Here is a 27,379-nt window from a genome sequence, read left to right as displayed (position 1 = left end):
GTGGGAGAAAAGAAATTCCAGGGAGGGCGCCTACAGCTAACTTCACGCCGGTTTTCCGTCTGTGGCTTAACTGCACAGTCTTCAAGCTCTGAAGACGTGCGAAGTGTGCTTGGATGGGCGTGCAGGGATAAGAGTGGTGGGAACTGAACTCCAACTTCCCCCCTCCCGCAGGGATATTCTTTTTTTGTTATATTAGATATGATGGCTTTGCCACCAACTTAGGCACACAAAAACCAGTGACTTACAATGAACTGGATGAGACAATTCTTTTATTTGGCAACAAATTCAATATCATATAACAAAATCAAACACTTCAAATAAATAGCAAACTCACATTCAGAATAAATAGGAGGTCTACCTAGTTCGCATTTACTGTGCCTGCTCTCCCACGGGCACCATCTGTCATTCTGCTACAGTGAGAAAACAGTTTCCCAAGTCCAAGTTCACTCCTGCAGCCAGAGAAAAGCACAGAAGCACCGGGGCAGGATGGTTCCCCAGAAAGTGAGTGCCGCTGGGATGCAGGTGCACATGCAAGTTTATGGGGTGTGTTCTTGGGGTCCACGCCTGGGAAGGGAAGGGAGCTGCTCAGAGGAGGGGCGTGACCTCAGCCGGTGGAGGCAGGGCTTTTCAGGACACGCCCCCAGAGGGCTCCGCAGCCCAAGCCTATCACCCATGATGAGCGCAGTCACAAACAACTAAAATAAGAGGTATATTCAACTGGTGCCTGAACCTGGCAGCTCCATTACACACGGCCATGCCACGTGCTGGAAACACACACTGGCCATATAAGTAACTATGCCCGGAGAGTATCTCCTAGGGGAAATAGGGTGCACTGACCTATGGAACTCCTCCCTACTGTCTGCCCCATGATTAGGCTGCTCACTGACATGCTTTTTTGCCATTTGAGTAGAGGCTGCAAACTACGCCAAGGGCCAAATGCAGCCTGCAGCCTGTTTTTATACATCAAGCTGTAATGAAACACAGCTGTGCCCATTCCTACAGTAATGGTGGCAGAACATGGCCTGCAAAGCCAAGAATATTTACTATCTGGCCCTGTACAGGAAAAGTTCATGGACACCCCCACCCTCACCCCCACATCAAAGAAACTTCACTCCCTTTTCTTTCCTTAAGCCACTAGGATATTCGAGGTTAACTGACCTTGGAGCCAAGCTCCCAAATGCTAAGGCAAATAAAAGAAAAGAAACAAGGAAATTGGTACAAGAGGAAATTGATAATAAGAGGGCAGAACAGAGGCTCCCTCGTAGTTGAATAGAGCAATCAAGGACCCCTGCCTCCGGCCAAATTTAGTCTTAGAGCACTGCAGACAAGAGCCCCCAAGTGGGTCTTTGGCAACAAACCAGTGTTCGGCAGAGTGGAATTCAATTCCAATACCGAGCCCAGCTCTCGGCTGATTCAAAGGCCTTCGGGGAGGAAAACTCACTTGGTTCACCCAAAGCTCAATTAGCTGGGTGGAAAGACTGCTTTCCATTTCTCCTTTGCGATAATGAAGAGGCCCAACGCATTCAAAGCAACTAGCAATTTAGTCTGAGATGTGCCCGAATCAGCAGCAGGTGGTTTATGTCACGTGGCATTGACGGCGGACTACGTCAGGAGGAAAAGTGAGACTCTGAGACAAGCTCCTAAATAGTTAAAAAGCCAGCTTCCACCTACAAAAGCAACTCCGGAGACCCGACCGCACAGGTCCCACCCAAGACGACTGGCTGCGGGCACCTCGCGCCTCGTGTTCAGCTGGCACGACCTGCCCTTGAACTATAAATTTTCGTTCCCGTGATTCTGAGAAAATTCATCTGACTGATGCTAAAAGTGGAAAATATTTTTAAATGTGCAAACTGATTTTATTCTGTTCCAAATTGCCATTTTGAAGGGTGGAAGACAGACTCACTGCCCCTGCACCAACAGCCTCACCCACCGGACTGTGCCTGAGAGGACAAACCGGAAAGAACAAAATGCCCGGAGCAACATGCCAAGTCCCAGTGGAGTCGCCCAATGACTGAGTGTGGACAGTGCCTCACGTGGAGGCGGCTGCCACACCTGAGCTGCTGGCCGGGCGCAGGCCTGCCGCCCGCCGGGCACGCGTTCCCAGGGCCCTACCGAGACAGGGGCATGTGGCCTCACAGACACAGCCTTAACCAGTAATAAACGGCGAAATTCATTATTCATCCCCAGAAAATGTATTTCTCCCCCCCCCCTCCCCAAGGCCTGGCTCCCCTACCCTGGGCCTCCATGAAAGCAAATTTTAAAAACGGTCTACTTCATTCTTGAATAAACAAAATAAACAAAACACCCTGCAACTGGCAGCTAGGAGACATTCGATGAATATCTGATTAGATAAAAACTAAGAAAAAACTTTAAATCACTATTTCCTCGCTCAGTGTCTCCAAAGCAGAAGCCCAGAGCACCAGCGTGTCCTTCGGGGACCCCAACACTGAGCAGATCTGGGCGCCCACCTGCCCCCCATAAATGCCAGTCTCCAATGACCTCTGGTGCTTAAACCACCTAGGAGCTAACGAACAATAAACAAAAGCCTATTCCTTCCCCCCAAAAGAACGAACCACTGTGTTTGCCACAAAACTTAGCAGAAAAAAAGGGGCCCAACTAACTGGGCTTCCTGGGTCTAACGGGCCACCTTCAGCAGTGTAGTTAAATACAAGACAATATCACAAGTGAAACCCCGTCACACCAAGTGGCATTACAGAGAGTGCTACGGAACCCATTTAATACCTGTATTCTGCGAGCAGCCGTGGGACGCCAAGCTAGCATTTTGTCAAGAGCCGGTTCAAACAGATACATTACTGCAATAAGAATGCTCAATTAGCAAGCACGCCCCCCAAGCCCCCTTCCTGTACCTGCCACGCATCAGGTTTACGAATGGAGGTCACCTGCGTTGTCCTTAGACAGCTGTGAGAAATAGTGAGCTAAGTCATTTCTAACCCTTTCCTCACAGTTTCAATGCCCTTTATCCTCCCCCAACTTAAACACAGACACCTGAAGAAACCACCCCCAGACTCCCCAACAGCCACACGAACAGGGCAGGAAAGGAAGCTGGGGGCGCAGAGGGTGGGGGATGGCTAAGCGGAGAGGGTTGAACGCAAGCCCGCACCTCGCCAACAAGTCTCGAGCGAGGCGGCCGTGTTCGCTGCCTCCTCAGAAAAGGGTGGTTTCTGGTTTCTGGTAATACCGACACAACCCAGTGAGGGGCCTGGTGTGGCGTTTCAATATAAGGAGTTTTTTTTTCTGTTTCATTTTCTGTCCTCCAGTAAGCGCATCAAACCGACACTCGGGTGGCATTCCCAGGGCACCCACCACCAAGCATCGGCTCCGACCTGCTTGTTGCTCACAGCCTTATTCTACTAAGTGAGCTCTGCTGGCCGGAAATGTAACCAGAAGGTCTTCTCTCCTCCTCTGGGGAAAAGAGCAAACCCGCCCATCACTTGTGGCACCATCTGTCCTTCCCAGCATGGGGCAGGACACAGGAAGCAGATACTGAGGACGATCCCTAAGGACTTGTCCCTTCTCTTGCTCTTTTCTCTCCCAAGTGACGCACCAGAACGCCAAAGCCCTGCGACCGAAAGGCCGGGGGACTGGCCGCTGCGTGGGGATCGCCTCTGCCACGCACTGCCGCGTTTGCTGCCGCAGAGCTCACTAAACCACCAGCTTTCTGCGGGCAGTGGATCGCTGCACGCCCCTGTGCCGCTCCATTCTGCGAATGTTCAGTAGGTTGTCCAGGGCGGGGTCAGGAAGGGTTTCGAAACTCCGCCTGCTGGAATACGGAGATGGCATCGGGAAGAGTCACCGGTCCCCGAACACCTGCACCAGTTACAGTGCCCCGGTCAACGAGAAGACTGATCGCAGAATTTCCACGTGCCACTAGCCGTTCAGCCCGACGCATGCAGGAAGGTGGGGCTGGTGCGCTGCTGGCTTTTGTCTTAACAACCTGGGTGGTATTCTCCAGAAGGTATGAAATAAATATCAAAAGGCGTATCTGTGTCTTTTCCAAAAGCAACACTCATATCCACACAAAGTCAACCCCGTGGCGTCCACCCAAGCTGGGGCCGGGGCTGTTTCTGGCTGTGTCCACAGGTGAGCACCGGGTTACTTGGCCTGGGCCTCCTGCAGGAGGGGCAGCCGGCAGGTGTGGGGCCTATCAGACCACGCAGGAAGCTCGTGCTGCAGCGGAGTCCTCCGGGGGTAGAACGTGTGGCTGACGTCGTAGTTCAGCAGGCAGCTCAGAGACGCCATGTAGATGTCGGCGAATCGCGACAGCCGCCTCAGGAAGTAGGTCGGGTTCTGGTCTGTGCGGAACAAGCTTCCAAACTGGGCGTTGAAGAAACTTTTGGTCATCTCTCTGAAGGATCAGAAAAGAGGGGCGTGGCAGAGAGTGATTCAAAACAGTCTGTTTGGTCAAAGTTACTGAAACTAAAATCACTTTTTCATTTTGGCAGGACTCACTTCGGGAGAAAAATGAGCCTAGAAGTAGCATCAACCTCTTGTCAGAAAAACAATCTGTCCACCCATCCCACCAAATGACTGATCCCACCGCCCACCGGGGCCTCAGAAAGCAGAGTCTGAGGCTCCAGTTCCAGTGTGCGTGTCCCTCTAAGTCTGCACACCACACTTTCAAACAGAGAAGCGGAGCTGCTCCTGAAAGCACAGACAGATGGAGTGTTCTCACAGTCTCCAAACTTGCCTCAAGTACAGAACGGGATCAAGGCCCCCTGTCTGTAAGGTTATAGTGAAAACTAAGTAAGGCAAGAAAAACAGAGCACACTGTAAACTGTAAAGCACTTTGATAGCTGAGAAACTAAGGATTTTTTATAGTGATGTAAATTAACCTCCACCATCCACTACTCAGCTTCAAATGCCACACAGCCTCGGGGAAGCCCGGATCACAAGCATTCTGCAAGGCTCAGCACCCAGGCTCAAGGCCCCTGCAGGTGTGCACACGTGTATCTGTGTGTAAATCAAACCCCGTCACACACACAGAATATGCGTGCCATCTGATGGCTAGGACCCCTGGGCAGAGAATATTCCAGCAAAATGGCTGAAAACTGTATGATTGTTAATCGTTTACAAACCCAGAAAAACACATCATCATTCATGCACCCGTGTGACAAAAGCCACCAGCTGGTAGCAGTTGTGTCATCAAACAATGGCAGTGGATGCTGACGACCAAAACACAGAGAAGTAAAAGTACTCAGGTCTGTGTGTGGAGTGACATAAGTGGTATTTAAACCTTTACCAAAAAACCTCACTGAGATATGAAATTGTTAGAAACTATCAAAACAAAATTGACAAAGTCAATTGTCAAAGTCAAAACAAAATTCTCTGCTGGGCGGAATGGTCCCTTTATCTAATAATCCGAGGTCCCTGGAGTGTATTGCTGGGTGCGGTACGGCCTTCAGGGGCAAGTGGCCCCGAGTCAAATCACATTATCTGCCGATCACCCTCTCACCCAACCTTTTTATACCAGCATTAGTGACAACCAAGTTAGAACAAGCACCCGACAGCCAAGGCCCTGAGCAGGAGGAGGAGGGAGGAGGGAGGCAGTACCTCCGCAGCTTCTGCCAGAGGGAGGGGCTCTGTCCCCTCTCCATGCCCTGCTCAGTGGCCAGAACCCTGGCAGTGACCCTCCTTCCACACCTTGGAGACACTGGGCCCGGGGCAGGGGAGGCCAGGCACAAGGGCAGAAATGACCCCATGAGCAGTGTCCTCTCAGCAAGGCACACTGCCCAGGGCCCCTTGAACCACCGTTCCCTCAAGACGCACCAAACTCTCCTGACAGCGGGCACACTCCTGGAACAGCCGTGGTGACAAATAAGCACCAGGGCTGGAAGAGCCCCAGGAACTCGTTGTGGTTTGGGGCCCACCTCCAATCCTGCCCCAGGAGCCCCGCTGTGTGGCAGCGTTACCAACAAGTGGGCCACCAGCTGCCTGAATGGGAAAGGCAGGCAGGCTGGGGTGAGAAGGAACGGTTCCTTCTCCCACGGCTTTCAAATCAGACAGGGCCTGGCAGCGCATGTGGCACCGAGATAGGATGTGCATGGCTGTTTAGGTCAGAGAAATGAGAGCACATCTGTTTGATTTTCAAAACAGAAGCAAATGTAAGGGCAAGAGGTAAGAGGGAGGTCACTGCTGCCTCAAGGAAATGTCACACGTCACTCACTGGCAGCAGGTGGGTGGTTCTGGATACTGGGGTGGCCACAGTCATACCTGGGAGCTAAAAAAGGATGTTTGGAAGTGTGTGTGGGCGTGTGTGGTGTGTGGGCTGAGCACATGCAGACGGGGGGGGGGACTCCCTACTTCCCCAACGGGCTGCCCTTACCTCATCTCCTTCCTCTCCTTCTTCCACTCCTGCAACACCAGCTGGGACTCGGCGTCTCTGTGAACCTGCAGGACACAGCTAATTACCAAGAATGTTCTGCATGCAAATAAACTCCTTAGGTAATGAGAATTTTTTAACAGGCAGCTTTTCTTGGAGGAATTTTATTCAAGTCTAAGAAACAGGCACTTGCATGACAAATACACATTCAGATTTCCCCGTTGCAACCCTCTCTTCTCTACCCAAATAGTTTTGAAATGTCCAACAAGAGAAATATGGTTTAACAAATTAAATGGAGTATTAGGAAGGTATTACACAAGTCACTATTAAACTGGAGATATTAAAGTAGTGTTAAAGGTTATGTATATACATAATACATATCCACATAAATCATGAGGTCTGTCCATAAAGTATCCAGCTGTATAATATGAAAAATAGAGACATTTACTGAGGAAGATACAAGAAATATTGTACATGGGACAATGATGCCTCAGTCCCCTTCAAAGTAGGCACCTTGGGACCTCACACAGTTCTCCTAGGCAACATCAGCTGCCTCACTATATTTTCCTGAATCTCATCAATGGTCTGAAATCTCTTCTGTTTCAAAGTGATTTTAGTTTTTGGAAAAGCCAGAAGTCGCAGGGCGCCAAATCTGGGCTGAAGGTGGGCTGAGTGACCTGGGTGATTTGATGTTTCACCAAAAAATTCTGCATGAGACGTGATGCATGAGTGGGTGCATTGTTGTGATGAAGCTGCCAATCACCAGTTGCCCTCAGCTGTACTCATTACATCATCTCCTAAAGCCTTCTCAATCGTTGGAATAGTTTCCATGAAGAATGTTAAAGCTCAACGCAAAATTTGATGCGGATTCATTGCTCTACTCACTCAATCATTTTCAATGTGACGGCCACACAGCACACATGCTCGCTCAATGGCATCTACCACCCCCACTGACTAGGACAGTGCAGTTGTCATTGTTCACGCACGCGCATTCCAGTCCACGCTCCTGGGCTGCCAGGTTACGTGTCATACAAACCGTTCTCATGATATTAACAATGGCTGGACTGTTTCTGGACAGACCTCAGTACGTATCCATTGCACACATGTATGACCTACATAAACATATAATCAACACAGACTACAGATTACATATATTACATACATGCATCAACATAAAAATATTAAGGAGAAATAGCAGTTTGGGGAGCATGTAAAAATCTGTGTATATATTAAGAAATTAACATAGAAATTTTTCTTAATTTGTGCAAGGGTAATAAGACTATCATCTGTTTTAAACTGGCTTCCTTAATATTGTATTATCTTTTAATATATTTAAGGAAAAAAATGTTTTTTGTAAGAGGCAAAAGAAAGAAAAGGTAGAGGCCCTCAACCAGGTGGAAAAGGAGAGAATTCTCTAGCTGAGCTGAAATAGGAGCAAAAAGCACCCAGAAAACGGCAACTGCCCGCAACCTGACAATGGCATCTCACCCGTCTCTCCACAAGGCTCCTGTGGCTGAACTGAAACAAACGCCCAGCCAGAGTCAGAGGCGCTCGTGATCACAGGGGACAGGTGGCTCCCTGCAATTCACGGTCACGGGGCAGCCGTGGGACCCCGGGAAAAAGACCAAACAAGAAAACCATCTGCTTCTGACATGGGACCCAAGGGCCTTCTGTTCACCCGTCTGCCCCGCTCGCCAGCTCAGCGCCTCGGCCCCGCCGACAAAGCCCTGAGCTTGCAGTGTGGGTTCCCTGCACACCGCCCGCACCGCCAGGAAGCAGTGACGCTGACACTCCTCGCTGTGTGTTAGTGAAGTACCCGGAGACTGGCCCGGCACTCATGGGGATGTGGATGGTTTTGTGAGCCTAGTTTTAATGAGCTTTGGCATTTTAATCAACAAATTACTCCAGAATTTCAACTCTACAAAGGATGTGGTGAGATAAAAAAATCTGTAGGGTGTCACATGTAATATATTTATACATGTATATACATATGCACATATGTATGCTCATGCACAAACATACATACGCATAAATATACACATACATATACATACATATACAGGGTCTAGCACAAATAACGTTTCTTTTTTGAGCTGGTAGTCTATACCAAATCTTTTATTATAAAATCATAAGCATGTAATTTGGAAACACAATTGTATCATACTAAAGCACACAATATATTTTGGGTGAAATGTTCAAATTGCTGTCCATCTTGTGTAAGACATTCACATGTCCCGCCAACCTCACATTCAATGGCGGTACTTCTGCCAGAGCCTGTATATGGTTGCGTGTGCGTACATATAAAGAGTAACTATAATTCCTGTATGACCTGTGCACAGACCCCAGGCTTTATTAACCCAGAATCGATGCCTTTTATTTTTAGAAAATCATCTCACAGACCAGCATGGTGAGGAAATAGGACAAATCCTTGTCAGAGAAGAGCCAAGAACCAAAGGTGCTGAGCACATGGAAGCCAGACGGGGGGGCGTGCATGCCCCGTGCTCTGCAATGTGAGCGCCCTGGGGTGAGCACCTGGCCTGCCAGCCCTCGCAGCTCTGCCGGAGCTCACTGCCAGCCACCTCCACGCAGGCTGCCAGCTTTGCCAGGCAAGGCACTTCCCTGGCCATGTCCAGAGGGAGCTGGCAGGCCATGAGCAGAAGCTGCTTTAGCACAGAGAGTGGGCATCCGTGCCCCTTATCCTGAAAGAGTCAGCGCATGTGCTGAGATGGCTGCAGGCCCGGGCAGCTGAACCAAGTGAGAAAACAAGGTGCCTCATGAGACTGGACAGGTGGTCACAGCTGCCACAGAGGGGCATCTTCACGGGCCAGGAAACCTGCCACATGACCTATGGGAAGGAAAAATCCGCTACTGCTCTCCAGTGAGCCAGCTCATTGTCAGTGTCACCTTCAAAACCAAATGCAGACTGCACACAGGGACCCTGACTCTTGCTTTGAGACTTTCCAGGAAGCCATGGCGCCTAGCCCCAAGTGTTCGTTGCACAGGATGCTCCATTTTACAGAAGGGGAAACTGAGACCCAGAACAGGGAAGACCACTGCAGGCTAAAGGCAGGACCAGGACTAGACCCAAATGGTGGCAGAGCTTCTCGAATCCCACTGCCCCACAGGACATCCCCCAACAGGGCTTTAGTGGGAAGGTGAGGACGGGGGACCTGCCAGAGGGACATAGACACCTGTACACAGGCCCCATGAAGCTCTTTCTCCAAATGGCTCTGGGGGCATTTTCAAAGGTCTCTTCAGGGAAATTGGCAAAACTCTAAGGGCAAAATAATCCCAGTAGTTATTCTGCAGGATGACTTATGCCTCCTACTTTATAACCACAATTAAATAATACTTAAATTAACTTTGACCAGTGGACTAACTTCAGGCTAAAGATAAAGGAGAGAAAAAGATTCCAAACCTGCATTTGCTCCAACAGCCCGGTCAGAGTCTGCAGCCAGGTCATGGTTTGGATATACTGCTCCGTGTTCATGATTCTGAGCTCAGACCGCAACTCGGGGATGATGGCTCCCGTTCGCCAGCCATGCTTCAGGGTCAAATCCTGATTGCCAAGATCACAGAGAGTCAACATTAATGTCAACAGAATTTAAACCGTTTCACTTCCTTACCCAGCCACAACAGGCATTCATTGAATTACTTTTTAATGCAATGGTCAGTTATTAACCAAGCCAAATTCAATCAATTACATTTAATGAAAACCAAGTTAGCCCAAGGCTTTGATCATTTCACCCCAAGGAAATTTCTGTTCTGGAAATAACTGCTGTGAGTCACAGTCCTTGCAGAATCACAGGGTCTGGGATCATTAACCATGGCCTGCAAAGCAACAGTTAGGTCACGGGCAGAAAGAGGCTGGACCGAGGTGCTACTGAAGGTCTTCACTCAATTCACCCACAGATGGCTGGGAGCTCCCCCTGTGTGCCAGGCCGGGGGAACCACAGCATATCAAACTTGGAATGGTCATACAACATAAACACACACAACCACATTCTTCATTCAAGTATGATAGCCCCAGGACTTGACAATAGGACTATCATGTGTCAACCATGCCCTAGGAAATCTAAGACACACAATCACTGTACTAAAAGGTCAGTCTTTCTCTCATTTGGCAAACATTTATCATATACCATCTGCCAGGCCCTGTTCTAGATACTGAAGATAAAACAATGAACAAAAACAGACACATCCCTGCCCTCAAGAAAGTAAACACACAATGTGGGGGGACCTAAAAAAATTTTAAAATATTGAGGTCATATGAGGTATCTTTTCTGCTCATAAGAAATGAAACTAGAACTCAACAGAAGAAAAAATCTGGAAAACTCACGAATATGTGGATATTGAACAACACACTCTTCACCGATGGGTCAAAGAAGAGATCATGAGGGAAATTAGAAAACACCTTGAGACAAACCGAAATGCGAACGCAACACACCAGACTAGGGGATGCTGCAAATACAGGGCCGAGGGCGAGATTTCCAGCTACAAACTCTGACCTTAAAATCGAAAGGTCTCAAACCAACCTGACTTTATACCTTAAGGAACCGGCAAAACTAAACTGAAAGCTAGCAAAGAAAAAAATACAAATTAGATGAGAGATAGAGAATAGGAAAAAAAATCATCAAAACAAAGAGTTGGTTCTTTAAAAAGGTCCACAAAATTGACAAATCTTTACCTTGATTAAGAACAGAGAGAGGAAACTCAATTTCATAAAATCAGAAATGTAAGTGGCGCCATTACCACCAATTCAGCAGAAGTAAACAGGGTTAAAGGGCAGGCTGTGAGCCGACCCCGGATGAACTGCACACATTCCTAGAAACACGCAGCCTGCCCAGACCGGATCACAGAGAAATAAAAGGTCTGAGCAGACCTCTAGGTGGTCAGGAGGCTCAAATTCATAACCAAAAAACTTCCAACCATGGAGAGCCCAAACTAGATGTCTTCACTGGTGAATTCTATCAAACATTTAAAGATGAATTAATATCAATCCCCCTCAAACTCTTCCAGAAACTGAAGAGGAAAAAGCAATTCCTAACTCAATCTGAGGCCAGCATTACCCAGATATCAAATTTTAGTAGGAAAGCTGGTCAAAACACAGGTGGCTGGGCCCCGCCCCCACAGGCGCTGACTCAGTGGGTCCTGGGTGAGGCCTGAGAAGGTGCATTGCCAACAAGGTGACACCGATGCCTCGGGGTCCCACCTGAGGAATGACCGTTTCGGGAGCACCTCTCAGTCAGCGAAGACCTGTGCGTGTGTGCCTGTGGTGGGTGGCACCTCCCAGGGCCGTGCGCCCACAGGACATCGGGGCAGCACACAGTCTCCCCTCGGGGCCTGAAGACCCCACTTAGCAAGAGGCAAGTGCCCAGGAGGCCACGTCACGTGGCCTGACATTCTGGGAATGAAGACACCCTGCTGGTAGCACTTCGTATTTCTCCTTTACTGAAGCACGTGTATATACATCATCTTCTTTCATCCCTCTTACAGGGGTGAAGACAGGACACCAGGGCTTGAGGGAAGTGTTCAAGGTCACCCAGCTAATAAACAGCAGAGCTGGGGTGGAAACCCTCGGTCTTCTCACTCTGAACCAGGGTTCCTTCCACTAGACGTCAGCCCGCTGGGCAGATGTGGTTACGCAGGTGTGTGCAGGAGTAACCTGGGAAAGGTGTCACTACACGCAGGTGCTGGAATCGACCCCCTCTGCCCCCAATTAGATGTTGTCCCAGTTACAGGTTTATCACACAGCTGAAGTGCCACGGTGCTCCGCTGGTCCTTCCAAGGGGCAAGAAAAGCCTCGTTTTCACCTAACAGTTGTTTCCTAGAAAGGCCGGTTTCTGAAGCACCGGGCTGGCAACAGAAGCCCTGGCTGAGGTCGCTGAGCCTTACGCTGCAGTTGTGTGTTTCCAACACGTTAATAAAAGGAAAAGGCGAGAACGCTGACATTTATTTCTTACCATGACTTAAATGCAAAGATTTTTCTGATAAACTCTTGAGTCAATTGCTAACTTCCATCAGTTCCCCCAAAATGTATCTTTTTCATGACTGAGCCATCTGTTCTATAGAACATGAGACATAAAAAAAAAGTGGCCTACTCCTCATTTTTATGAAAGCCTAAAAATTGTCTTCACCGAAAGAGAAATCCCTTAACGACTGGGACTAACACGTCTGTCCCCCAACAAAGAACTAGGACCAAAGGCCCCCCCTCACCGCCAGGTCACTGTATATGTGGTCACCGAAATACAGCACTCGGGATCCTCTCCACCCGGTCAGCTTCAAAAACTCATACAAATTGCCCTGCAATAAGGAATAGATAGACATTACATCTGTGACAAGTGCAGAGACCTGGGTATAACCCATGGCCCCAAATAATTAATTTTTTTTTAACTTCAAAAAAAATTATCTCACTTTTATAATTTACTTTAAATATCAAAATATAAACATAAAAGCATGTTAATATGAAATCTTTCAGGCCTTTCTTGTACATCAAATGTACTTTTCAAAAAAGAACCATAGTGTATATACCTCTTTGCAATGCTCTGTTCACACTTCACGCTATGACCCTCTTTTGAGGTCAAATATTGACCTGCCATGTGATTTCCAGTCCCGATACGTACACCACGACTCATCTACCCAATTCCCTGATGTCGGACATGTATTTTGTTCTCATTTGCTTTATTATCTATTTTGTAAGTAACTTCATTCTTATAGCAGGTGGTTAGCTACATCTTAATCATTTTCTTAGGCTAACTTCCTAGAAGTCAAATGGCTGTTATCAAAGCTAATTTTTTCAAGGCCTAGAAAATACACTTAATTCCAAAGTTGTTATAAACCCACCAGAAATGTATCACATAAAAAAAATAAAATAAAATGAAAAAACGTTTTTCAGTTATACAGTAAGAGTCAGCAATGCAATCATTTATTCAAACATTTGCAAGCCCTATGTAATATATTAAAACTGTAGATAAAACACAGCTCACCAGGAAATAATTATTAATTTGGGCAAGTAATATGCCATGTGATTAAATGCTTCTTTAAAAAAAATGTCTAAGCTTTGCTACTAGCATCTTAAATGTTATATACCATAAGAAGTAATGCTTTGCATTTTCCTTTAAGAAACTGCAATGTACGTTAATTCAGACATTGACGTCGGCTTCAATTCTGCCACCAAGCCGTCAACAGTCCACCAGAGCAGAGCACTCAGAACTGCCCCGGCAGGGGTGAGCCTCCGGGAACGGCAGCTGTCGTCAGCACTGCTGACCACACAAAGCAAAGTCACAAAAAGGATAAACTGCTCATGAGGTACCTGCTTGTAAATCTGGCCTTTCTGCAACTTGTGGATTCTATCCCAGAGTAAGACGCCTTTCTCGGTCACCTTTCGGAAAGGTCTGAGAACAGAGACAGGAAGCGTTATGACACGGGGGGCCGCGCGGGCCGTGTGCTGCGTGGAACACCACAGGGTCACTCATGGGGGACACAAAGGGGCTGCACAGCCTGAGAGCCCGGAACCAGCTCCAGCACGGCCCCTGGGCCACATCTCGCAAACTGCAGGCCCAGCAGCCAAGGACACACAGTGGACAAAGAACTCCAGGGTCAAATACACTTGGAGAACACTATGCCCTATACATGTCCCTTTTTAAAAAGTTACTGATGGCTATGAAAAGCCATCCTCTATAGAAACTGTCTTTAACCCAGATTTGCCAAGTTTGTACAAAAAATTGGTTTTCTGCAAAAACAAACTCTGTTACACACATACACAAACTTATGGAAATACTGCCTTAGTATATTTATCCAGCTTTGTACTTGAAATTCAGGCACTCTAGATACCAAGCCAATCAGAGGACAAGCACACTATTTTATGATGGAAAATGGGAAATACTAGAGTTGTTCCTCACACTGGGGGTGCTAGTCCAAAGGCCAAGGAGATTGTTTGCCTATAGATTTTTAAGGTAACACTTATTCTAATTGTTTTTCCAATTAGAAAAATAGAAACTCACTACAAAAAATACTGGAAATGCAAAAAACAAATGGAGAGAAGGAAAATCACCCACAATTCTAACACGTAGGTATATTTCAGTAGATGTCTATGGTCTTTTCACATCTGTACCTTTCCCCTTTCTAATGAACATAAAATAAGAATCATTTGTGTACACTGGTCATATCTTCTTTTCTGTAAGGTTGTGACAAATTTCCCATGTGATCACATATTCTTCATATACCATTTTTTACAGTCATAATGCATGCTCACTGCTTTTTTTTTCAAATGCATCCTTTTCATGGCTGCATAATATTCCCTCATATGGATATTGCTGACCTTCCATCATTATAAAATAACACAGAGATGAATATAGGTGGATATTCAGCTCTTATTCCAGGCACCCAGAACAAAGGCAAAATTAAATGGGTGCAGTGAGGGACTGCGCTGTGCTGGGACCACCACCCTTACACACAACCACCCCACATACACAATCACCTCCCAAAATCACACCCCACAACCATTTCCATACGTCTGAGGTCTTATACATGAATCTCACCCACCCTGCAATTACTTGCGAGAAGAATTAAAAATCAAAAACTTTAATGTCAGATGCTTGTGATTTCCAGTGGAATTTCGCCAAGACACACCGAATCTTAAGTCTTCACAGCAGCAAATAAGAAAGATCTGGTCCCCTGGAAAGATGGATACTCACCTCCGCTTATCATTAAAGAAGTTTGGCTTCTCGGCCTGAACAATGACCACGTCAAATAGGTCCCTCCAGTCCTTCCCCACGATGTACCGCATCCCTTTGTCCCTAAACAATAGTCAGCCAGGTCAGTCTAACACTGAAGGGGCAAACTGTTTTTACAACTTTTTCGCACAAAATTCCAACTGTGAAATGCAATACAAGCAGGGAGCTGGAAGCGAGGGAGCCAGGAAACACAGAGCAACTTACACAAAGCTACTGGGGCTGTTGGTGATGAGAAACATCTTCTTGCCATGATCAGCCAGTTTGGCCAACACTGCGCGGGTCTGCTCAGCGTAGCAGATGTACTTTTCTAAGAGCAAAAAAAAAAAAATCCACACAGGGATTCAGCGTCCGGTCACTCAACCTGCAACCAGAGCTGTACAGGGCATCTGGGGGAAGAGGAGGGAGTCTTAAGGAAGCCTGGGTCAGGCTGGGCTGTCGGCGTCTGACACATCAGTAGCCAAGACCCTGCCTCCTCCATCTAAGGGGGAAAAACTAAGGGGCTGCAGCTGCCAGCACCTCTCCTTCGGAATGAGGACTATGTCAAATTCTAAGGCAAAGGGGAGGGAGACCGCTGAGACTCGTGGATGCAGGGTCCTGGCACAGCACTCAGAAAGGTGCTGCGGCGTCTGCTCAGCACCAGCAAGGAAAGTCAAATGCCCGCACGGTGCCATGGCCAAGGGCAGGCCTAAGACAATCTTCACGGTAAAGCTGAGTACGTACCAATGTCTGCTTCGATGGCTCGGTACATGATTCCTTTGATGTGCACGTCTCGAATTGAATCCTGTCAAGACACGTTTTTAATCAGTGAACATGTGAGGCTGAGCAACAGTACAAGTGCAATGGCATTCATGATATCGTCTGTCATTAGGAGCCTGGCAATCCAAGCACCATAGGTGACCCCTGTGGGGCGAACTTAAGTGACAATGGCAGTTTTCAATGCAGTCTGCAATAGGGTCACTGGGAGGAAGTAATCTGTATGGATAATTCTGAAAAAAGCCCCACACAATAAACCATCATTTATTTGCAGAATCATAAATGAGTCCAGGTCCTCTGGGCCAAGGGCCTCACTGTGCTCTTCATCTCTGCAGCCTTCCCTAGGTCCCAACAGCAGGCTCAGCCGTGTAGGAAAAGATGCCCCACATGTGCCAAGAGCAGGCACAGCCCGACTCTCGGGTGACAATGAGCAGGTCCTCTACACAGGTGGCAGCCCTGGAGGCACCTGCAGCAGGGGACTGGGGTGTGAACAAACTGGGCCATAAACCTTAGCAAACAGGTGGGCAATTCTGACCAGGGCGCGTGCCCTGGGCTGTAAACTCAACCTCGATCACCTTCCAGCACAGGCTTGTTTCGACGTGACATAGACAGAAGGCAATGGTGAAGAGCAAGCCGGAGCCAAAGCTGGCTTGAAATCTAGGCTCTGCTATTTATTAGCTGTTTAACTGTGGGCAAGTTACCCAACCTCTCTGTGCCTCTGTGTATCTATACAATGAGGGTGACAATAACAGTATCTATCTCAAGGCACTATGGTGAGGGTTTAATCAGTTAATACGCACAAGGCCCTCAGGAGAACAATGCCTGAACACAGGAAGACCCTGCCTACAAGTTCACTCTTGGTGAACTTGTAACACTGAAAGTAAAAACTGAACTTTTAAATAGACGACTCTCCTCGTGAACGCAGAGGGCTACATGACTGCAAGTGATTCTTAAAGTTTCTTAAACGTGAAGTACTTGTTGTGTGCGCGAAAAGGACACTAGAAACTAAATATTTAAATTCAGTTCACCTAACACCAGACTGACGTTGAGGAACTGTGATTCATCTTTTCTCTAACACCCATGACGCAGAGCAGTGAGAACTTCAAATCAGCCACAGACACACAATTAGAACATTGTAGCATAGGAATACTGATCTTTTAAAAATTCATATATTTAAATAAATACATAATATATTTTATATAACATTTTTATAACATGCTTAGAAATATGTAAGAAATATATAGCAAATAAATAATACATAAACATTTTTAAGTAGTGGAAAAAGTTCAGCTTAAAGAATGTATATAAACACATGAATGGTGGGGAAACTGGACACAACTGCACTTGAACAACAATAAAAACAAATAAATAAGCACATGAACGTGAACTAAAATCTATAAATACAAAGCCATATAAATGCCGTGTGCGCACATGCATATAAATACTGAGGCTTCCCTGTCTCCTGCTCCGAGGGGATCTCAGCGCCCAGCTTCTGCCGGGCCCCAGCAAGTCTGCAGGGAACCTGTGTGCACAGGGCAAGGCGGGCCTCCAGGGGGCACTGCAGGCCCTGGGCCACTGCCTGAGACGGGAACACCATGTCTCTGTGGAGAGTCCTCCCCTAGCTGGTGGCCTGGCTCAGGGTGAGCTGGGTACAGCCAGGGCCACAGTCCCCACTTGCTCCTCTGGCCAGGTGCCCCGGCCCTGGCCCTGGGTCAGGAAGAATTAGAAATCCATGAAACAATATGAGTACCCTCTTCTTTTAACAACCAATTGGACTGATTTCCAATTCTCCTAAGGCAACATCGTACAATTTTCAGGGACAAACCGCAAACCCAAGAGCTCCCGGGCAAAGGGCTACTTCAAACACCTGACCTACGAAGGAGCCTAAAAATCCTGTTCCTTCCACAGAAAGGAGATGGGGATGCAAAACCGCAGTCTCCTACTGTCAGCACAACCTTGACGTCCTTGTACAGGTGGACAGGCTCATAGTCGATGTTGTTCTTCAGGAAGTACTCGTTCACGCAGGACAGCAGGGTCATCTCCGGCAGCGAGAAGATGTCCATGAACTGCTTCATGGTGTTCCCGTGGGAACTCTGCGGGGGGTGGGGAGGGGCACACTTTAGAAATGGAGGCCGACGCCCCAGCAGAGCCAGACACGACCTCCACCGAGGGGGATTCCGGTCAACATCTGCATCCCTCTGCACGAGAAGAGGGAAAACTCTAACAATGAAAAGCAAAAATGTTCACCTTGTTCCTGTCCCTCACAACAGAGCTGACATTTCACTCGAAGTGTAAGGCACATCCGAGAAAACGCCCCATCCTTACTCCCAAGTCTAACCAGCGCCCCCCTTTCCACTCCGCTCAGCTCCCAGCTCACACCCTCATCAGGCTCAGAGGAGGCCCGGGAAACAGGCTGCTGCCCCTGGAATGGCAGAAAAAGCCACTTAACTCTCCTGGGTTTGAGCCGCTCACAAGCCTCTGTGTGAGCTTGGCAAAGAACCGTTCTCTGAATGCCTGCATGCTACACAGTCCACCGGCTGACCGGCCACCTTCCACTGCACTTTACCGATGCAAACGAGACAATGCATCTGACAGGGCAGGAGGCAAAAACGCGGAGAGCAGAGAGACCCACAGACATCAGAGAAGCAGGGGTTTCCCTTCAGGCTCAGGGTGACTTGCTGCTTTCAAACTCAGGGGAGGTGACAGCCACCCCACGGACAGCCCCCCGTGACTAAATCCAGAGAGTGGGGACACTTCAGGGAGGTGGTGGCAAAGAGAGTAGGTATGAGTAAGGCGCACAGAGCCTTCATCAGGGAGGGAGGAAAGGGCAAAGAAAGGAAAACCGGGAAGGGACCCGCGGGGCCTAGAACACACTCATCTCTCTCAAACCTTGGGTCTCCCAAAACACAACCCCAAATTCTTTTTCAGCTCCCTGTGGGCAGGCACAGAGTCGAGGGATTCAGACTTCTGGGTCTCCCAGGCCAAGCTTTGAGAAGGAAAAACACAGGCTGCTTTAAATTAGGCATTTCTCATTACCTTTCCATAAAAGTCGCTCATCTGTTCCAAAGGCACGTGGGACCCCTCGTACATGTCAATGACTTCTTCGTCGGGGACAACGCTGAGGCCCCTGGAAGAACAACAGGCGGTGCGGTTTAACAGCCCAGCCAGGGACGGTAATGACAGTCACACCTCTGGCAATGACTGGGGTTTTCCTACCTACATGTCAGACACCGTCACAAGGAGGCGTCACAAGGAGGCAAGATGTGCCACCAGTAACTGCTACAAATGCCAGGCAAAATGCTGCTACTTTTACTACTGCTGTCATTCTAATGGCAATGAGCAGGAAAATAACAGTTACTATTACATGGCACCTACTATACTCCAGATATGAATTCCACATAGTCCTTCACCTACTTCTCAGCAACGCCAGGGGAAAGACACTATTATCCCTTTTTTCCCAGCAGAGGCAACTGAGACACAAGAAGATGGGGTACCTTCCCCAAGGTCACCCAAGTAGAAGATGGTGGGTCGTGGGTCGGCACTGGGCCCCAGGCTCCGTAACCGCTATGTTACACTGACTCCCTCAACAAGGTACAAGGCCTTCTAATGCCTTACTTTGGGGCAGGTGTTTTTTTTCATGTGTTTTATACATTAAGGTGAGAAAGGCTTGGTTCTGTCTCCATCATCCTGTACCCTCTGATACTCTGCTGTTGGGAACTGCCCTGCCTGGTTTCAGAAGCTGCCCCCCCTCCTTGGCTAAGGCTGAGTAAAGGACCTTGGGACCATAAGCCACTTAGGAGACAAAGCTTATCTTACTTATAGGGGCACCACCTCTGCCCCCTTTCTCTTTACCCTGCTTGGCCCTGGGCAGATGACTGGTTAACCAATGACGGGTAAGATTCTCAGAAGAGAGACAACCTAAGACAGACATGGTCACAAAGGGGCCCTCAGGGAAGGACTTGAGGGGCTATAGAAAAAGGGGGTGATGGACCCTAGCCCCTCAGCTTTGACATAGCCTAAATCCTCATTCTGTCTGCTAGAAGTCTCCTAAGCTCTTGGCTGCTTGACTTCCCCTGCCTGACTTAAGCCTGAAACAATGCTGGAGGTGGTGTGGCCCTGTGCTGGAAAGGGCGGGTTCTCTAAGGCAATCAAGCCTAAGAAAGAATGCATAAAATCCTATGAAGCCTACTTTGCTAATACCCTCATTTTAAATGATAAGGATCCAAGCAGGAAGTGAGTTTGTTCCCCAAAGTTTTATGGCCCTTTAACTATCTGGCCCTGACTCAGAATAAGCCCTCAGAGTTCTCTGAATGTTATCTATCATTTAACCATTTCTGCCTGACAATGTTTGATGAGCTTTATGTATATGCCCTGTATTCCTGTGCAAACTGAACACAATAAAATTTGTCAAGGCAAGGGTAGAGGTGCTCTCCTCTTAAGAAGGTGGTCAAGGTACTCTGAGGCTTTTTCTCCCCTTGAGAGAGAAGACATGCTGTCCCTTTTCCTCCACAGGACTCAGTAGTCCATGTGAATCTGTCGTGTCTCATCCACCAGCCGGGGACCACATCGCTCTACCCAGAGGTCAGTGCCGAGATGGAAAAAGTCACGTACGAGGCTTGGGTAGACTAAACCCCACGACACAAGGCAGGAAGCCTGGGCAGCACCCCCGAGAGGGGTGACCCAAATGCTATGTGACAGTAAAAGCCAGTTTTCTCATCTGTAAAAGCCGAGGTGATGCCCGCCATCTGCCTGCCTCTGGAGCTGCAGGAGAATCTGCAAGGGAATCCAGCTCCTTTACACACAAGAAAGAATTAATTCAGGAGTCAGCGTGGCGGGGTTTCGGGCCTGCCTCTGCCACCAGTGCCTGGAGCACAAGCCTCTACCCAGGGCTCCGTGGCCTCGTATGTCCTCCCCTGGAATCTCACTCTAGTGTGCTAACGGGGGCAGGCCTGCTCCTCTACCCCCTTTGTTAGCAGAGAAGGTGCTTGAGAAACAGACCCGGTGATGAGGGACCACAGAATGAACAGGCGGAACAGCTGTGCTACCACAGGAGTACAAATCGCTCAATAAGAACTTTAGTTACTAAAACAAATAGGTTGCTCAAAGTAAAAAAAAATTACCTGGCCAATATTCAAACGCATACAAAAATAATTTACATTTGATATGTCACGTCAGTGAAAACTTAACTTCAGCCTCTTTCCTCCATTCTCCACCCTCATATAACTTTTAAAAATATTCAAGTGGATTCATTAATGTTTTGCCTCCGATCTCGATTAACTTGTTACAACTACTAGCCTTTGAAAACAACAGAGGCACTATACTTCCGTTTATCTTTGTTCCAGAAATCAGATAAGACACGGGCAGTAAACCAGATCATTCCAGATGGTGACCTTGGACAACGGCTCGAGCTCAGGTAGCAGCAGTCAGCTGTGCACACTCCTCAGGTTTTAACGCTTGGGAGGAAAATACAAAAGGTAGAAAGATTCTGCCCTTGAATTCCCTGCGTCCACACTGGGCCCGACCCAATCCTCAGAGGCCACTGCTCTACCTATAGTCACAGACACCTGGCTGCACAAGACAATTAAGGGCACAGGATCATGTGACCCCAGAAGAGAAAAAAAAAAAAAAAAAACATTTCAAGCTGAGAGGTAAGGAGAGGCCTCACCACAAGTCGGCCCTGAAGCAGGGTTGGGATTTCAAGAAGCAGAGAGGAAGGAAACTGTCCTGGTACAAAGGCTGCCAGTGTGAACAGTTGCCAAGCAGGGAGAAGAAAGAACTCAGGGGAAAGGAACACATGTTATTTGTACCTGCCAGCAGCCACTCCCTCTGAGACCGGTGTAAACTGTAGGAAAAAGAAAAAGAAACTCCCCTTTGCCTCTGGACCTGGAAAGCCTGGTGACTCTGCACTGAGGGGCCTGCCCCAGAGGGAGCTACACCCCTGAGAGCAAGAGAGCCCAGAGATGGAAAGAGCACTGACGCCATCAGTTTGGGCCCCGGAGCTGGCCGCACCTGCGCCAGGCCCTGCCCTTGGACTATACGAGCAGTGAGCCCATACTGTGTTTCGTTTAGCCAGCCTGAGCTGGCTTTCCGTCACTTGCAGCTAAGAATCGTAACCAACCCAGTGAGTGAAGGAGTTGTGTGTGCAAAAGGACACTAACAGGAAACCTAGGAGAGGTGGCTCTAGTCTCCAGAGAGCGGGGAGCCATCAGGGATTTCGGAAGAGAGGAGAGGGTGGTTGAAGAAGAAAGTGCCTTAGGTAAATAAGCAGAGCAGCAACGCCCAGGGTGGATTACTCTGCAGAAAACTGTCAGAGCCCAGGAGAGAAGGGCTCAGTGTCTGGGCCAGGGAGCTTCCGCTTACCTGTAGACAGTTCCCAGCTGGATGTAATGAAAAGCATCAATCTTCATCAACACAGCCTTTAAAAACATAAACACAGGCACATGTTAATAAACACAGCTATCTGTGCACTGAATGAGAATTACGGGTGTCGTTATAAATCATTCCAACGTGAAGTTGTCACAACAAGGAAGCACAGGCAAGTTTCTGACATCGCTGCTGGCTGATTAACTTCAACTCATTACTGCAAGGTATGACGACTGGCTGTTCCTCCAAACAGCAACGGGGCCTACGAGAAATAAAACGCTGTCTCCCAAATTGCTACACGCATTCGTGCTCTTCCAATCCCGGTCTCTTGAAAAAGACTTGATGCAAAGATGTCCTGAAGAATTCAGTTTTGCAGTCCCAAAGAACATGAATTTTAAATCAATTTATGTGTTGAGCAAAGAAAAGCACCAAGTGTACATTTTATCCCCAAACACCATTAAACTAGAAAAACATGAGGATTGAACTTACCCGCTGCACATCATAATGAAGTCCACGAATTGCAAAATTTGGGTCGTATTCATACTTCCTGATTTCGGTGGGGTACTAAGAAAAAAGAAACAAACCGGTTCTAGCTAACGAAGTGTATACTAGGTTCAAGGTAGTGTCCGGATCTGCTCCTTGTACAAAGGCCAAGGTGGCTGAGGCACTGTGGTGGGAAGGTGGGGTCGGAAGGGGAAAATCACATCGTGTCCCTCTGCTTCTGGACCCAGGCCCCCCAGCCCCAGAGCCCTCCACCCAGCCCACTCCTGTGGGGCCTCATCCCCCAACTTCTCTCATCTTCACTGCCACCTCCCCTCCTTCCCTCCGCCCCAGACTCCCAGAGCCCTGCCCCCAGAGTCACATCTGCTTCTTCCTTCCTTAGTACGATGTCACCCACCATTCAGCTCGCATTCGAGCACCTTCCTGTCGCAGCCCCACGATGAGCCCATTACCAGGTTTCATGAAGACACCAAAGCAGAACACTTTTCAAAGGGTCCCTTCCATGTGGCTTTCATTACACTTCTCATTTGGACGCAGGCCACCGCTCACCCTCCGTGGGCTGGAGGGACCCCACAGCTGTCAGGGCAGCATCCCCCAACTCGGGCATGGAGGGGCCCTTTCTTAGCACGTGGCTCCAGTTACCTCTCCGACACTCTGGCTCAGAACATGCCCGGCTTTTGGAAGCAGCTCAGCTCCCCTGATATTTCCTGGTTATTAAACCATCCCTCAAACGATGCAGACAAAAATAGCAGCCCCCTCCTTATCTACTGCAGCAGGCACCTGAGTCCTTCCCTCCTCCCTGAGGCTCAGAATTGGAACACCAGCCACCCCGCTGACAGAACCGAGATACCCAGCACCGTTTGCCCTGCCATTCCCATTTCACTGACGGGACATCAAAGGCACTGAATGAAACAACCTGGCCTGGGCCACAGAGCTGGAGTGTGGTGGGTAAGGGGTCAGGCTCCAGCCTCTGCTCTCCCCACATCCTCTGCCCTCAGAGCACAATCTGCAGGACAGAACATCTACTCCCAGGTCTACAGAGGCTGTGTCACCAGAATCTTCCAATCACAATGTAAACTGCCTAAGTAAAAACCCAGGTGCCTGCCTTCCGGCAGCCAAGATGCTTGTGGCCACAGGAAACACCTCCAGACTACACTTCCCACGATGCTCTGGGGCAGGGGCGCCCAGCCTGCAGCCCGCCGGCTACATGCAGCTGCGGATGGCTATGAATGTGGCCCGACGCAAAATCGTAAAATCGTAAACATTCTTAAAACTTTTGGCTCAACCGCTTTTATCAGTGTTTTTGTATTTAACATGTGGCCCAAGACAGCTCTTGTTCCAGTGTGGTCCCAGAGACGCCGAAAGGCTTGACACCCCACAGACTGCCATGCAGGTTTATTGCACTGAGTACCTGGATTGCCGTTTCCCAAATCCTGCAGTATTAAATAATCCCTGGACTTGTCATTCTGGAGTCTGCATGTTGCCCCAAAAGCAGAGCCCTGGCAGACTGAGCACCACTGACACGCCTGCCTGGCACAGAAGTTTCTTTGGCTACATGGAGCTTGTGAAAAATGACATCAACAGAGCCATCTGCAAATAGAGTTGGAGCCACCGTCCCAGAGGAATGGTGCTTGCCTTGCTCCTGGAGCCTTGCTCTCTGAACCTGTAGAACGACCTTTGGACTGGATCAATGCAACACCGTCTTCCAAACAACGGTCAGTAAAGCCAGCAGGAAAGCTGACCCGAGCACAATGACATAATTATGGCCATCTGAGAGAATCGGTACTATGTATAGCAGGAGAGTTTATTGCCCCCAATAGGGTTTTCTTCCATCTGTGTCATTATTTCCCTTCCTTTTATCACAAAATCCCCTTGTCATTACTACATAATGGAAACGCTATGTCGGTTTCTGCCTGAATCCGTGCTTACTAGCATTGCAATTCTGTAATCTCAAATAACACAAACCTAGGCAACAATCAATACGCACAGGAAACCTCTCCGCAAGGGCTGCGCTGCTCGCTCCCATGGCCGAGGTCACGGTGGCATGAGGAGATGTCCCGGTCCCAGCAGGCTGAACCACAGACAGCAAGTTTTCAATTCAAGCTGCACGAAGCGCTGACTCAAATGTCACTTTCAGGCTCATCTATCTAACACCTGCCACGTGTGCCAAGCAATCACTACGTGATATTTCCACTCATGGGCGTTCCCAAGAATTCAGAACACTGTGCACAGTTCACACACTTCCTGTCCCCAGAACCCAACACACGCCCCACAGGACACTTGACACTTTGTCACACCCCCGAAGTGAGGCCATGAGACACCACCCACTGGAGTCTCCTTTTAACTGGGGAGTGACCAATAAGGGAAAGAGCAGGAGGGAGTTGTTTAACAGGTTACCGAGAGAGGGGCTTTTCCTGAGCCGTTCAGGAAATGTTCCGGACACCTTCTGTGACTGTATTTACTCCCCCCCCCCCAGCATTAAGGGCACTTCATGTTCGTTCTCCTGTTGGATGGTCTGAGGAGAACAGCCCAGGCTCACAGAGATCGACAGAGGTCAGGCCAGTATTCGAACCCAGGTCCACCCCAACCTGCCCCCCCAACCAAGTCAGAACAAACCCTGAGCCACATATTGGATGCTCATTGTCTCTGTGACAGCAGTACCTGCCACATCGGGTGGCACAGTGAGTCTGCTGAGAGGGCTCACGGCGACAAGGGGGCTGCTGGCCCTTTTAGCTAAGAGACATGTGTGAATGAGAGAGAGAGTTCAGAGTACAAGCAGCATGTACTCTGAACGGGGACTGCTCGAAAGGCTGGCAGCTCCTTCTGGAACAAGGCCTACCTGTCACTCTCGCTGCTTCTCGAGGAGCTACTGATAGACATACTGGTAGATACACGGTGGCTTTCCAATGGTCCAGAGACCACAGCAGAACCTGGGGAACTGACCAAAGCCGCCGAAGGAGCCATCACCGGACACCACCTGATAAAGAATACAGGCCCAGGGCTGAGGGACCAGGGGTCAAATTCTAGTCCTACCATGTGCTCACTGCAAGATCATGTCTCTCTGGGCTTCGATTTCTCATTTCCAAGGCGACGATAACAAGAGCCCCACCCTACACGACAGTAGAGAGGATTAAACCAAAGGACGCCAGTGGGGGATCAGGGCAGTCTTCCCAGCACGCAGCAACTGCTGAGAAAACTGAGTTGCTTTCCTGGATGGGGACTCAGAGGCCTGCGCTCTCAGGCCCCCTCCACTGGCCTCTGCCACTCTCCTGGAGGACTTTAGGTGAGTCGCTGAACCTTCCCGGCCTCTCCCTTCGTATGGAAAAGGAAATGCTGGAACTGGGTGATGTCTGTGCTCCACTCCTGGCCCTCAACTGGAATTCCCTATGCATGCAGCCAAGTCCCAAAGGTCCCCATGATGGGCGCCTTTCCAACACACACACACGGGCTTGTGTGCACAACATCTCAAGGAACAGCCGCTCACAGTAACATCCGGTGGAGGACGCCAAAGCCGCTCCCAACAGCCAGGAGACCACACTTCTCTCCAATGGCCTATGGCCAGATTTTCTGGACCCTTCATAGCTGAGAAACTTCCCACCATCCTGAAAAGCGTGACTCACCTCTTGTGTCATGAAGATTACTAGTATCCTAAAAGTGGGAAGAAATATAATAGATAAAACAATTTTCACTTGAGATTTCTATTTTTAAAAAATCTTATTTCGGCCCAGACTCATGTCCTTCGGTACCTGGATCTGTTCCAGCTGTGGGTGCAATCTGGGTGGGCTGGTGTGTGCGGACAAGGAAAGGCCAAGGTTGCCCGGAACACGCTGCAGAAATGTCCCTGACAGACTCGAGGAAAGTTAGCACTAGAACACTGCGGAGGAGCCCGGAGCCCCCATACGTGCCATTCCCCCCGATCTGCAGCTTGGCCATGCACCCGTTCCCAGCTAGTGACAGAGCTCTGGCCACGGGGCATGACCTCGACACTACAACACTGCCCGTGAGTCCCTGTGGTCCGGACACCTATTATAAGTATACCCATTTTTCAGAGGTCTCACTCTGCTATTTAAAGGAGCCTAAACTATGAGTCTAATTCGAGGCAGGGCAGAAGGGCATAAAGGCAAAGCTCTCCAAATTCCACACAAAATAGTCAGCAAGGGCAAATGACCTACACCAGAATGAGAGTTGCACACCAGGCACAATACCCTTGCTTAACTGTGGAATTCACCAAGATGTCAAGTATTTACTGAGCACGTACTTTGTGCCAGGGCCTGGGAATATGGCCATGAACACAACTGACACAGTCCCTGACCCAAAGAAGTTCCCACTCTACCGTGGGAAGACAGACCATAAACAAGTGAAAAAACACAATATCGTACCTGACAAATACTACAAAGAAAATGCAGTCCAAGGGTCCAGAGAGCTATAAACACTAAGAGAAGCAAGAGCTCAGACAGCCTGGACGGACATTCTGAAGCAGAGGAAATGGCAAAGGCCCAAAGGCAGGCCCATGTCTAGGAGCTGGAGGAGCAGCGAGCAGGCTGGTGGGGCTGCAGCAGAGAGTGGGCAGGTGGGAGGAGAGGCTGGTGAGGAAGTGGGGCCTGGGAGCCCTGGAGGCCTTCCACGTCACTACAAGTGTGACGGGAAGGCTGGGCGGGGGTGGGTGTTGAGCCCAGGAGTGACATGA

The 27,379-nt window shown here is 48.8% G+C and overlaps 1 protein-coding gene across 1 annotated transcript in view; it reads right to left on the bottom strand.

Annotated features, from left to right (window-relative positions):
* Positions 1–252: 252 nt before the first annotated feature.
* Positions 253–27,379, bottom strand: part of NT5DC3 (5'-nucleotidase domain containing 3) — a 45,432-nt gene continuing 18,305 nt past the window's right edge. Inside the window, exons 3-14 of the mRNA XM_037160485.2 lie at positions 22,681–22,755; positions 22,189–22,244; positions 18,865–18,955; positions 17,784–17,921; positions 15,796–15,856; positions 15,280–15,382; positions 15,037–15,138; positions 13,653–13,734; positions 12,557–12,643; positions 9,759–9,899; positions 6,344–6,408; positions 253–4,366 (exon numbers count right to left, since the gene is read on the bottom strand). Of these exons, the coding sequence (XP_037016380.1) occupies positions 4,114–4,366; positions 6,344–6,408; positions 9,759–9,899; positions 12,557–12,643; positions 13,653–13,734; positions 15,037–15,138; positions 15,280–15,382; positions 15,796–15,856; positions 17,784–17,921; positions 18,865–18,955; positions 22,189–22,244; positions 22,681–22,755 (1,254 nt within the window). The 3' untranslated portion in view covers positions 253–4,113. The remainder of the gene's footprint in view (positions 4,367–6,343; positions 6,409–9,758; positions 9,900–12,556; positions 12,644–13,652; positions 13,735–15,036; positions 15,139–15,279; positions 15,383–15,795; positions 15,857–17,783; positions 17,922–18,864; positions 18,956–22,188; positions 22,245–22,680; positions 22,756–27,379) is intronic.

The sequence above is a fragment of the Artibeus jamaicensis genome, unplaced genomic scaffold (assembly GCF_021234435.1).
Source record: "Artibeus jamaicensis isolate MK-2021 breed Jamaican fruit bat unplaced genomic scaffold, CSHL_Jam_final contig_233, whole genome shotgun sequence".
Classification (NCBI taxonomy): Eukaryota; Metazoa; Chordata; class Mammalia; order Chiroptera; family Phyllostomidae; genus Artibeus; species Artibeus jamaicensis.
Note: the sequence above shows the minus strand (reverse complement) of the source record. Positions and strands in the feature narration are given on the sequence as shown.